The 13,869-nt window shown below is 40.3% G+C and overlaps 1 protein-coding gene across 1 annotated transcript; it reads left to right on the top strand.

The window, feature by feature from the left end:
- The first annotated feature begins 2,515 nt into the window (after window positions 1-2,515).
- On the top strand, window positions 2,516-13,292 carry vcam1b (vascular cell adhesion molecule 1b). Its single transcript, XM_088926650.1, has 10 exons — window positions 2,516-2,669; window positions 2,967-3,236; window positions 3,679-3,990; window positions 4,610-4,873; window positions 6,072-6,338; window positions 7,618-7,896; window positions 8,686-8,997; window positions 9,389-9,655; window positions 10,970-11,227; window positions 11,556-13,292. The coding sequence occupies exons 1-10, from the start codon at window positions 2,624-2,626 to the stop codon at window positions 11,717-11,719; spliced, it is 2,439 nt and encodes an 812-aa protein (XP_088782776.1). The 5' UTR covers window positions 2,516-2,623; the 3' UTR covers window positions 11,720-13,292.
- Window positions 13,293-13,869: the final 577 nt, after the last annotated feature.

Here is a 13,869-nt window from a genome sequence, read left to right as displayed (position 1 = left end):
TGCACTATATTAACATGCCTTGGACGCATAACACTCCAGGTTCTGTCTATGTACTCCTCCAGGTGTATAGAGCAGATCTTTCCAGATTACATTTTTTGCCCTAAGTAATATAGTGTTAAAATCCTTTGAAACACACAGCTTTTACACAGAGGGAGTAGTGTCACTTGATGGTTTGAATAGATTGACAGATAGAGGTGGAGGAGATTTGAAATTGAGGATGTACTTTACTGTAATACTGAGTCAGAACAATGGGGATCAGTAATAAAGAATTCCGCTGCAAAAATGGAGATATGATTTTGATGCAAATTTTGTATAAGAAAAGTCACTTCAGCTTTTTATAGTAGGAACCAGCTGGTGATCTATGGATGAAATCCACGGAACCATTATAGCCTGTCATGCTTAGAGACCTTTCTGAAAAAATATTAAGCCCAAGTGTTTAATGCATTGTTTTGGCATCAGTTTCTAAAACATCTATCAAGTTAATTGTGAAATAAATATACAGTGCTAAATGCTGCTAGGAGCTGATTGGTCCATGAATTAAAATATGAATAATAGTGGGAAGGGGATACATGCTCTTTAATTTAATAATTCTTAATAACCATGGATTGGTTTCCTTGTCATGCAAATTACAAGACAGAGAGAATGAAACAGAACTTCAGACATGTTTAATTTCATCCCATCCCACTCTTGCTTGTCTTGGATTTTTTACATAGTTTATTTGACACTTACATGTACAGAAGTATGTCATTGCGCTTGGAGGAAGGATTATCAGACATTGTCAAGTGCCTCTTACTTCAGTATACTGTAAATATCCCTTACCTCAAATGTTGGAGGCTGATAAGTGACATCAAAGACCTCAAATGCCAGTAAAAGTCCAGGCCAGTAGTCTTCACTACAGAACAGCACTATGCCCATACAAGCAGAGAAGAGGCAGACTTACAGAAGACATGTTACTGTTCTTGATTTATATTATTCAGTGTTTCTCTTGTGATGTTTTAATTCTGCTGTCCTGGATCATAGACCAACATAAATCAGAAGAACCATGTAACTGTGATTCCTGGGAAGGGTTTTAAACAAGATGAGGCACTTTGGGGCATCAAGCTCATTCAGCTACTAATATACAGTAGTAGCTAACTGATCCAAGGATTTCACCTAGAAACTTCCTGAAAGAAGCCAGAGTATCAACTTTGACAACATGGCTGGGTGTTTTTTTTTCAAAACACCAGCAACTATGTTAAAACCTACCTCTTGTTTTTGGTTTTAAATGCACCTCTCTGTTATTTCACTTGTATCCCTTCCTACAACCAATGTTTGTATCCCTTCCTCTTTCCAATGTGTCTGATGCACAGTGTTGTCGTTAGCCCTGTGAGCATCTCTTTGGGAGTCTTCCTTCTGTTTTATACGACAGGGAACTCAAAGCATTCGTTTTGCATTATTAGCTCTTCTTTTCCGGCATTTTAGACAAAGGCAGAAATTATCAAAGCAAAAGTCCTATGTGCTATAACAAAAGGCTGGGTTTTCCCATTTTAGAGGAAGGTGTTACATTTTTATTTTAGAAATTAGAAATCCCTGCTATTTTATAAATAGGTGAGAGCTGAAGCTCTGCCTCTTCGTTGTGTTTGCTAATTAATGGTTCAGTGGAACTGGTTGAGGTCACAGAGAAAGCAGATCCAAGCACATTCACTCCCACTCACAAAGAAAGGGAAGACAGCCTCCCTCCCTCCCTTGTGAGGCTGCCAGTCTGGAGTGAATGTGTTTTAGTGCTTTTATAGAATAATGGTGTAGCTTGCAACATTTAGCTCTGCAAAAAGATTTCTGATAAGCACTGTTCCACAAGTTGAATGTTTAAAATACTGGCCCCACGTCACTGTGATTTTTAAACTAAAAACACAGCAACAATAGCAAATTTAATTTAATTTTAAAAGCAAGTTAAAGCATACTTAATCATTATAACTAAAAATATGACATATCGAGCACACCACAGTGAAAGATCAGCGCAAGCGGAGCTTGAGCTATCTGCCTATGTAGTGAGGATGATGATTGTCTTATTAATACAAAGTAACTGGATTTTCATTTTAATAAGGATGAGAAATAAGTGAGAAGAATTATATCCCGTTTGCATCTGTTTAGGAAACTCCAGTTTGGATTGCTGTCGCGTCGTCTTCAGTGGTATTCAAAAACAAGAACTGCGAAAAAGCCTAATTGAGGGCTGCAAAGCGGGATACCACTTCTTTCGCACGGGTTTGCAGCTTTCTGTGCCATGGCTATGTGTGATAGCTTGGCTAATCGTTTCAGCCGTCTGTGTTCGTCTGTGCCCATTGTCTCAGCCTGCAAAAGCCTGGAACTGTGTATATTCCGGCAGCGTACGGAAGGGGGAGCGATGGACAGATGAAATTTCTTTAGGGGAATTCATGCGTGACACGTCTGGTATTTTGAGGGAGTGTTAATGATTCTTTTTTTATTTTCAATGGAATCCCCTTTAATCCCTATAAATAAGCCCAGCAACAGTTCTACAAACCCACACCAGAAGAACAAGGAGTGGAAAGAGCGGCATTGATATCCACACCGTAACACGTTTGATTACACCTCGTTTTGGAATCTTAGTACATTAAAACTTCTCGTAATGGCATTAATTAAATTTATTTCGATCCTTTTGATCGCGCAGAGAGGTAAGTATAATTATTCGTCGATATGCAAACGTACATTGGGCACATTTACGTGCAGTAGTGGAGAAATAAGAATAAAAGACTGAAAAATGCTTATTTTCTACACTATTATAAGCTAATAATTCTGCTACGCCTGACAAAAGCGGGTGTGTATTTAGCAAGTATGCATATGCTATGCACTTTAATGTGATTTAGCCCTAGTGTGCTTTATACTACATTTTTATCAAAAAATTTAATGGGAATACTACGCAGGATTTAATGTTAAGATTGTATTCATTCATTTGCTTCTTTTCTGAACAGGATTTTCGTTTAATGTTAAACTGGAACCTTATAATCCATTGGCAATTGTGGGCTCCGACCTGGTTCTGAACTGCAGTGCGAACTGTCTCGGAGCCCAGTTCACCTGGGGTTCGCTGGAAGACAAACCTCTGTACGCGAAGATTCAGAATAGCGACTCTCAGTCCCTGGCGATACTGTCTCCGGTGAAGACAGAGCATGAAAACACAATCGTGTGCAAAGTAAAGTGCGGGAGTAAGAGCAAACAGCAGTCGACAAAAGTCACTGTATATTGTAAGTGCTTAATGCTTCTTTCGTTGTACGCTGTTCCCAATTCAAGTATTGATACGTGATAATTTAGCTTTAAACCGTTAACTTGTCTTTTTGTGTAAATGTAAGCAGATTTCCTTTAAAATCTGCTTCAATCCCTTCGCACAGGTCAAAACACGTAAGAGTACATTTAACGGTAGCCTTTATACTGCTTGACATCTACGACCGAGTGTCATTTTTTCTGTTATTTCAGATCAGACGCTATAGTTATGTGAAATATTTAAATTATTTTTCGTGCTTCAGTAGGTTGTCACTGATATATTCCCATGTATCTCTGCTCAAGCACTAATCGATTTTCATCCTCCCATTACCCACAAGAGATAAATTGCGATAAATAGGTAGCCTAGGATAGAAGAGTCTACTATACAAATTGATTTTATATTTATACTGAATTATATTTTTCCAGCTTTTCCTAGCAGCCCCAGTATTTCAGGGAATGGACATTTACTGGAAAACCAATTGACTACGCTCACCTGTCACGTCCCTGATGTCTACCCGGCCGAGAAAATGGAAATTCAGTGGCTGTTTGGGGAAAAAGTTATCAGTACAGATTATGGAATCCATAGTCCAGCTGCCCATACTGTCACCTTGATGCACACCTTCAAGCCAACAGCTGGAGATGATGGGAAACAGGTGACATGCAGAGCCCGTCTGGAAGTCGAGGGACTACCAGAAGACCAGGCTACCAAGGAAACAGTCGCCACGTTACAGTTGCAGAGTAAGTCACATTCTACAGCCTGACCTGTGGTTCTCCATGCTGCAACACCATTTATCGCTATACAACAGCAAAACAGACACAACTCTAAAGAAAGGAGGCTGCTCTCCACTTGAAACCAGCTTTTCAAAGGCAGTTTCTATTAGGCCTTTCATATTAGACATTAAGAATTAAGTATCAAGAGCTACAGCAATTAATTTATTTTTATAAAGCGCCTTTCACAAAAAGGTTGCTCCAAGGCAATATGGTCAAGACAAGTGACCATATACTGTATGTTGTGAATACAGAACAGAAAAGACCAGAAGACAACAGAAGAGAGGAACCAAAAACTCCTTAGTAAGGAGAAAAAAAAACTCTAGGACTCCAAGGTCAACTGGCTGCCCAACCCCTGTGGGCATGCTAACATTATACAATTTTTAAAAAAAGAGAAAATGAATAAAGGAATAAAAGAATGAATAAAAGAAATGAAGGGTGTATCAGAAGACAGAGGGGTTCTGTATCTTGCATAGTGCATTTGTAAAGGTCTAACACTACCAAATACACTTTCCAGTATTCTCCATCACTACGTCGCACACAATAAAGCATCAAATTAAGACTGCATTTTTTGCTGTTATTTCCACAGGAGCGCCAAAGATTATTTGGGTTTTAAGCACTCCCAATTCCATTGTGAGAGAAGGGCAGAATCTGACGCTTCTGTGTGAAGCCCAGAGCGATCTCCCGGCCAACCTGCGGTGGAGGAAGCTGGGGCCGGGCAGCCAGGGACATCTGTCGGACAGCGGGACTCTCTCTATTGAGCAGGCGCAGGGTATCCACAGCGGAGAGTACGAATGCCAGGCGAGCAATACTGTGGGAACAGACACCAGAACAATTACCATCACAGTCCAGGGTGAGAAGAACAGTCTAGTGTCTTTACAAAGCCTGAAAAACTCTTGGGTTGTCATCCTGAATATGTTAAACAGTTAAGCCTAATGTATTTTTAAGATCTGACCAAGCGCAGAAAAGAGACATTTGAAAGTGTGATTAGGGAAATGAAGATACATTAGCTGGAAGTTTTCACTGGTGCAGCTAGTAGCATTTTTTAATGTTTCTTTCGCTGCTGTTAGAAAGCATTTATGTTGGAAATGACTTCAATGCCCATAAAAGTATTAGATACTTAAAGCCATGATTTCTCTTTAGATATGTCTTCACTGGTGGAAAGTTTCTGCTGTAGTTTTAAGTTCCAGAGCAACAGATTCAGTAGTTTTCCCCCCTCTAAATTATCACTGCTGGTAGTTAATTACTTAAAATGCTTTAACGAAGCATGAATCAGTCAGTGTCAGATCTCTGGTTTCTTTTTAATTATAGCATTTAGTTCTAACAGTTAAAATTAAGCTTATCATTTTCACCAATGTGGTTATTATGCAGTCATAAATGTAGTTTCCATCCCATAAATTAAAAAAGTTAGCTCTTCGTAATGTATCTGTAATCTAATTCTGTTTTCAGTGAAGGGAAAAAACACATGGATTGCAATTCAGTTGTTATTAGTTTTTGGATGAGCACTGGGATTGACGTACATTCACAGCACACAAAGGTTTACTGTTTCATACTTATGAACTGGTGATATTAATCGAGTGGGGATCTTTCCTTTTTTGGGGCTGTCTCTGTTTTGTCATTTCTTTATGCTGTATCTTTCACAAAACGGGCTGGGCTTTGTGTCAGATTTGTTAATGTAGCTGGGGAAGAAACACAGCCTGGCAACACAGAGGGGTTCAGTGAAAGAGCTTTTGCCAACACACATGGCCAGAAGCCTTGGCTTGAGTGTTTCTCTGAATGAACAGTTTTGAAGTGGTTCCTGAGAGCTGGCAGTTGTTTGTCTTTGAGTCACACTGCCACTTTCACACACCCTCCTCGTGACTACAACCTTATCCTTTTCAGAGCCCAGAGTTCCCATGCCCTGTGATTTTTGTAAGGCTTTAACACCCACCTTTGTTCATCATATTTTTGACCTGTGTGGTTTCTGAAGTGTCAGGGTTTGGCTTTGGTTTATTAGCACATTACGTTGGTGATTAAAAGTGCTGATTAAAAGCCCAATGCTTGGTTTGCAGTGCCCCCTAAGAACACATCCATCACAGTGGACCCATCTGGGGAGCTGAAGGAAGGGGACAGAGTGACCATCACCTGCTCTACACACAGCACCTCGGCAGCGCGGCTCTTTCTGCGCAAAGTGACCCAGAATGAGCAGCAGCTCCTGGAGTCCAGCGATGGCTCTTTTACCCTGAGCTCAGCACGACTGGAAGACACTGGCCTGTATGAGTGTGAAGCTGTGAATGAGTTTGGAAGTGAGAAAGCCAGCGTTAATGTGTCTGTTGAAGGTGAGTACCACAGCATTTTTTTTTATTGTGGCTACTACTACTTCTATTACAACTGTTTTCAGTACTATTAATGGTATGCAATACTTCTTTATACCTGAGAGGTAATGAATGGAGAGCAAAGAGATAATATTTTCCTCTCATTGATTTAATAGACAGTATGTACCTTCTCCAAAATAAGCTGCAGATTGGGTTTTCAGGTTAAATGCGTCAGCCTCAGCCTGCTTGTTGGCCTATTCAAATCAGTCTGAGACTAGGTATCTGAAACACACAGCACCATCTGAGGAAGGAGGAGCTTGAAATATTAAGTGAAGGGTTAAATATTAAGTGCTTTTCTATCGGATAGCTTCAGTATTGAGTGTCATCAGACAGTCTTCCGATAACTGGACTAGTGTCATTCATTCACTTTTAGAGGTCACATCGACCTTGTTTTGATGCAAAACGTACAGCAGCAGCCTCAGGTCATTCTGCTTAGAGCTAAAGGGGGAGGTGACAGAGGCAACACGGACCAGTAAGAAAGGGGGAATTTCCCTCTGTAACGAACAGAACATCCCCCCAGGGAGCTGGTGACATTTTTGCTCAGAAATTCCATCCCCTGGCTCACTTTAAAAAGGCAGAGTGGTGGCTTAAGGGCATAGTGGTTTACTAAGGCTGAACAACGCCGAATAAACACTTCTTTTGGGTTTCATACAAAACTTAGGCATCTTGAGTACTGCAATGGCATCAAAGTTTTTCTTCGCTCTGAGCTTGTGGTTTATGGTTTTGGCTGGAGGTAAGAGAGAGGCGGGGGCTCACAATGGGTCCTGCATTCCTTTGAGAATTTTGATATGATAGATGTGTTTAATGACTATTATTAGCTCAGCTGCCAGTGACTATAATACTAGAATCACACAGCTGAGCGCAGCCTTGGGTTAGTAAAAGGAAATCAATCTTTTTAGCCTTAAGTGACTTAAAGATGAACTATCTCTGCTACACTAAACTCCTCATTTTTAGATGTATGCCAGTAGTCTATGTCCACAATGTCAAAGAAGAATAGCAACCATGCTGATGGCCACAAGGAGAGAATGATTGTTAACCTTTAAAACTGAACAATGTTAGTTCTTTCTGTTTTCAGGTGGCATTTTGTAGCTTTTAACCATGCATTACAAAAAGTTATTTTGTGCTATTAACTAGTGAATGTTCTTTCCTGAAACGCTGCACTGTAATTAGAGACTTGAGAGATTTGAAGGGGTACTGACTACATCTGGTCAAACCGTGATGTCTTCATCTGTCCTCTCACCAGCATATCCCCTGGAGGTTCAGCTGAGCCCCCCGCAGGGAGAGCTCATAGTGGAGAGGGGGTCCTCCCTGGTCCTGACCTGCCAGGCGCAGGGCTGCCCTTCTCCAGACTTCACATGGAAACACGTGATGGACAAGCCTCTGGACGGACAGATTGAGATAAAGGACCACCAGTCCAATCTCTTGCTTGACACCAAGGCAATAGAGGATGAAGTGACCTACAGCTGCAAGGTGCAGTGCGGGTCAGCCTGGAAGACCAAGTCCATTCACATAAAGGTCTACTGTAAGTGTTTTTTAGTATCCATTTTTTTTAACCTGATAGGAGACTCAAGAGAAAATATTCATTTGAAATGACCATCAACAGAGCAGAGAAATCACTGAAGTGAAGGATCTGACCAACAGTTATACAAACCCTTGACCTCCTAGTTTGTAGTCCAGGGCCCTCCCCACTATACCAAACTGCTGCCCAAAGGAACAGTCTGTCACAAATGATGTGCTTAAACATCAGAACATTAGTTTTTCCTTTTGTTAGTGATCAGGTGGTTAGCCATACAGGTGAGTGTAAGCTTATTTTCTCCAAAGGGAGATTGTTTTTCTCCAGGCAGACTTCTAGGATATTGCTCTGTGTATCATACACAGGAGGATTTTGATATAAAATAAACTCTCTATCTGAAATGAATTAATTGGATTTAATCTAAAATTAAAGTGATGCTTATTGTTATTGCTCTTGACATTAATGCAGAACACATTAGCATTTCACAAATTACTAAAGCACCACCACAGCACTGCATACCAAACTTTGGTTTACCCTCAAAGGTTCTGGATCTGGAAATAAATGCAACACTTACAAATAATGAAAGAAATATCCGTTTCTGGTTCTTTAATGTCCAGTACCACATTTTAATCAAGGAAATGTCAAGACATTCTGTGATTTGGCCAGACAGCTTCATACTATATGGAGACTGGATATCTTTGTCACAGCAGGCTCTGGAGTGTTGCCTGATGACAGCTTGTCTATGAATGCTCTTGCTGACTTCATCTCTGAGGGTTTATGGGGTTTATCTCTTTGCAGCTCTTCCTAGCAACCCCGTCATTGAAGGCAACAGGCCCTTTCAGGAAGGAGAAGAAGTCACTCTTACCTGCACTGTGCGTGATGCTTTCCCAGCAAACATTCTGCAGCTTCAATGGCTGGAAGGAGAGGAGGTGCTTTCTTTAGAGGACCGGTACTATGGCACTGACACTGAGATCTTTACCTCCAAGTACACATTTGTCCTTCGTCCAGAACACAATGGAAAGCAAATATTCTGCAAGGCATACCTGGACTTGGAAGGCATCCCCAACCACCAGAAGACAAAGTCTGCTCTGATATCTCTAGTTGTGCAGGGTGAGTGACCAGTATTCACTGAAATTGGGTTCTTACAGTATGATGTCCAGAAACACAGCATTCTGCCAATCCAAGAGACCCATCCCTGAGGGCTTTGCCATAACCTAGGTTTAGATTTACTCCAGGAAATTGCCTGGCTGGCTACTAAGTCAATCTGAAATTCCAGCAACTGGCAAGAGGTAGCTTTAAACTTTTGATGTTTGAAACATTACTTTATTAAACTTTGCTTTAAGAATCAGCTGAGTAATTTTTGTAAACTAGCTGATATTATTTGTCTTGTCTGAAATTCTTTGTAGATTATTATTATTAATAATAATAGTGGTAGTTGGCTGTAGCCCCACAGCTGTGGCCAGACTGCATAGCAATAATTGTTGTGGGTTCTTTTTTACAGTGCCCCCTAAGAACACATCCATCACGGTGGACCCGTCTGGGGAGCTGAAGGAAGGGGACAGAGTGACCATCACCTGCTCTACACACAGCACCTCAGCAGCGCGGCTCTTTCTGCGCAAAGTGACCCAGAATGAGCAGCAGCTCCTGGAGTCCAGCGATGGCTCTTTTACCCTGAGCTCAGCACGACTGGAAGACACTGGCCTGTATGAGTGTGAAGCTGTGAACGAGTTTGGGAGTGAGAAAGCCAGCGTTAAGATTTCTGTTAATGGTGAGTTTAGTACTTTGTAATCGGAATGGGAGTGTACCACTGCTGAAAATGTTGTCTAGTATTCACTTCTTTTTTTGCTGAGATCATTCAAGACGAGTTTTGCAATGGAAAACTGTGTCATCACAGTTCTGCTTTTAATCTACCAACTGAAACACTGTAACAAAATAATCATTATGTCATGAAAACCCATATTCCCAATATGCAGTTTCATACATCACACAAAGGTGGTGTTTATTAAATGATCAATGATAAATTAAATGATGAAATAATAAATGATAAATCCTGAACATAATACTGTTAGTAAAATTATACATTAGACATACATGCCTATATACAAAAGTTAAATAGATATACAGTAAGGTCTCGACATTCATAAGCCAAAACCATATATAACCAAATCCACCCCTATACTGTTGCATAATATACTACATTATGTATGGTTAAAAGGCATAATTAACCCTCTCTTTTATGATAATTAAAGTACTAATACATTAGTTTTATGTTAATTAAAATCACATCTATTTACTAAAAAAACAGTTATCACAAACTTATACTAATCAGCTAAAATAAACAACATGAATCCCTACTCTGCGTCCAGCAGATATCTGCACTTTCTCTCTCTGCCCCCATTATTAGCACACCCTACAGCCGACACAAAACTGGGAGCATCTGTTTGAATACAAAAACAAGACCACGTTGATATGCAGATGCTGGGTAGTGGGTACTTGGACAGGGGAAAGGCCTACTCACTAGGTACTGTAGGTTCGTCTCGTACAATCGTAGTCTGTTGTGCAGCTAATTAGAAGGTTACACTTAACTTCTTCAGCTCAGTTTCATCCCACTCTGCTCTTCTTCCACCCAGGACAGTATTAGCAGACTGAAATGCGAATAAGCAAACTTAAATTTCTGAATATTAAGTTTGAGACCCTACTGTATTTATGGATCACATATGCCTATCCTAATTCAAATATTGTAACATATCACTTGTCTGTAATAAACATTCAGAATTAGGTGTCTGCATGTATTCATTTAGGGCCATATTTTTCACTTTATGTTAGCAAGAAGGAATCCATTAACAGAAAATATATTTTTCCATGCACTTTTGGAAAAGACCTGCCTGTACATGCAGCAAATAAGAACAGGCACTACAAAACATAACGTTCTGCCATTATATGTGCAGCACGTCACAAAGTAATCCGCTGGCGTTTCCTTAAGCAGTGGAGGTGAAAGCTGGACTTTGCTGTGCTGCTGAGGGTTGGTTTTGTTGTTCCTCCTTGGAAAGATCAGCACACTCACTGGGCCTATTTCTTGCAGCTCCACCAAGGAACACCACGGTCTCTGTATACCCATCCACACAGGTCTTAGAGGGGCAAAACATCACGATTTTGTGCAAGACCATCAGCAACCCACCCCCCGCCATCGTCCTGAGGAAAGTTGAGAATGGTACTGTACTGTACTCTCCGAGCGGGACGTTTGAACTCTACAACCTCACCATGAATGACACGGGCCTCTACGAGGTCAATGTCTCCAATGACCTGGGCTACGAGACCGAGATCTTCATCATCCATGTGGGTGAGTGACTTCACAGCTCAACTAGCCATCTGATGACAGGTTGCTGCATGCATCTACATCAAGGAGGTGATGAAGAGCTGAGGAGCTCCTGCCAGCTCCCAACACACCAAAACACAGGAAAATACCAAGTATTTTACGGCAAAAGACAGGACCTTAAAGCTTTTTTTGTTTGTTTTTTATCTTGTGGTTTATATTCTATTTGGCTTATTCTATGATAGTCTGAACTAATTATGCTAAAGACAGCATGTTTCATCCAGTTTCCTTTATTGTCATGCCATTGTTCTTCCAACCTCTCATATATTAATATGGATTTGTTTTTTCTTTCCAGAGAAATACAGTGCTCCACAGACTCCTCCACTCTACAATGCGCTAATCGCTGCAGGCGGCTCTATTATCATGTTAACTACCATAGGTCTTGCACTCCACCATTTAAGGCAAGCCAGAATGAGAGGATCATACAAACTGGCCAACGCAAATCCGCCCACCGTCTAGTGTCCTTTGAAGGGGCAAAAATGAAGATGATAAACCACAAAAAAACTGAAAAAAAACTTGGAAGGTACCCTTTTCCCTGGGCTGGAATGTTAAAAGTTCAAGGACAACAGTAACGATACGAAGGACCTAGAAAGCACTGTGCACTTTGCTCTCCACAGTGCTAGACTGAGTCACAGCTGCAGCTGTAAACTGTGTAGGCAAAGCTGGACTAAAAAGCGGACTGTCTCTCTCTTCCACTCTTTTTGTCTGAGTGACTGAACTGAGGGGCCGGCTGGATACATTTTGATAGATTACTACAGAGAAGTGCCTGTTTGTAAGGCAGACATCTATTACTCTAAATACAATTTAAAGATTTGCATAACAGTGCTAGCAGTTTTGAAAGCTCGTGGCTAGATTCAGGCAAGACTACTTTATTCTTGGTTAAAGTTACAACAAATGTGATTTTTAGAACTTATCGCACATTGCAGCTTCAATAGATAAAAACAGAATAGAAGCAGAAATAAAGTATGATGTCTGTAGGTATAAGAAACAATAGTGGAATTGAAAGAATGTATTTGAAAATACCTGCACAATGTAGTGATAATTGTATTGAGATTAGCAATTAAATATTTTGGTATCTCTTTGCCAGTCTTATACATGTCTAAGGCATATGAAACAATATTAACATTATTTTCTGACTTTATTCCCTGTTGTGAGATCTGATATCCTGGATGATAAAGAATAAGTGAAATATACATTCCATGTAATGGAATGAGGCATATTTGGTACGTTTACAGACTTTTTTCCAGATATCATAGCTATTGTTAATTTTTTGTGGAGCAAGTTAAGAAGATGGTTTTAAGAAGCACTTGTTAAGCTAAGCTTTTGATAGGCTGTTATGAAGATCAGTTTTTCTGTTGGTAGATTGTGCAATTCAAGAACCCGTTGTGCACAGGGACTCTAAATAAGAACTGTAGCTCAGACGTTTAAACACTTTCTTTGGGTCAGAGCACCTGTGATTGCTGAACAGTCCAAATAACTTTTTTTTACCAGCACTTTGCCAGGATTGTCTTAGTGGATCATACACTAAAAGCCTATTTATTATTGTAAATATGGAGGGTGTCTATTTGTTCTGCTAATGCTAAAGGTTTTCAAATTCAATAAAACAATTTGATCCACCCACAGTCATCAATTTTGAAACCTGTTATAATAATAATAATAATTCATCACACTTATATAGCACTTTTCTGGACACACCACTCAAAGCGCTTCACAGCACCCACCTGGATGATGCGACTGTTATTTTACAGTCGCTTTCCACCAAGCTGGTGCCAGACATTTCTAGCAAGTTGAAGCTCTACAGACTGAGCTGAAGCAGTAAACAACAAGTGCGTTTAAAATCCTGATAGTTTTTATTCAGTTTGAGATACATGTCACAGCAAATTTTTCAATGTAGAAGCCAGATCCCCTGTGATTTTATACAAGTGTTTCAACTGTCAAGAGTTCTCCTAATTGTGTGTAAATTTCTGATATGTTGCGTGGAGCCTGTGTCTATGTTTTTTTCTAAATAAATATTTATTTTTAAACTGTAAAATAATTCCTTCTCATTGTGGGTAAGATCAGAATCCCCTTGTTGTCTTAGCAGCCACAAGGGGAAGTCTTGATGGACACGGAAATCTTGGGGGAAGTCCTGTGAGGTCATGGGTGTTTCATGTAAATCACACGTCTTAAAATTACTCTCACACACACACAACAGTGCTTTCACTATCATTCTTGAGGAACTAGTCTCCAAACACTGTGATCTGCCCCTCCCCCAACTATACACACACTTCCTCAAAACACCAGACTGGCCTAAGCAGCCTGAAAACTCGGGTGCTGTGCAGATTGGGAGGAATGGGGCCTCATGAAAGATGGCTGGAGTTCAGTTCCAACGGCAGAGTAAATTAAAATAAAAGACAGAGTTGCTGTGGCAAAGGAAATGAAATTAAAGGCACAGTATAAGGATGAGATAACCTCTGGAAAATGGAAAAATACTATGTTTTAAAAAAAATGTTAAAACATACTGTTAGTGTGCTGTGAGCCACTGTGCCAATACTGCCCAGAGAGAAGTTGAAGCCCATGAATCTTTTTTTCACTTCTGTTTATGATGGGGCTTACTGGCATTCATTCCT

This window comes from Atractosteus spatula, chromosome 11, assembly GCF_055471065.1.
Source record: "Atractosteus spatula isolate fAtrSpa1 chromosome 11, fAtrSpa1.hap1, whole genome shotgun sequence".
NCBI classification, from domain to species: domain Eukaryota; kingdom Metazoa; phylum Chordata; class Actinopteri; order Semionotiformes; family Lepisosteidae; genus Atractosteus; species Atractosteus spatula.
The sequence above is the reverse complement of the archived record's forward strand: the minus strand, read 5'-3'. Positions and strand labels throughout refer to the sequence as shown.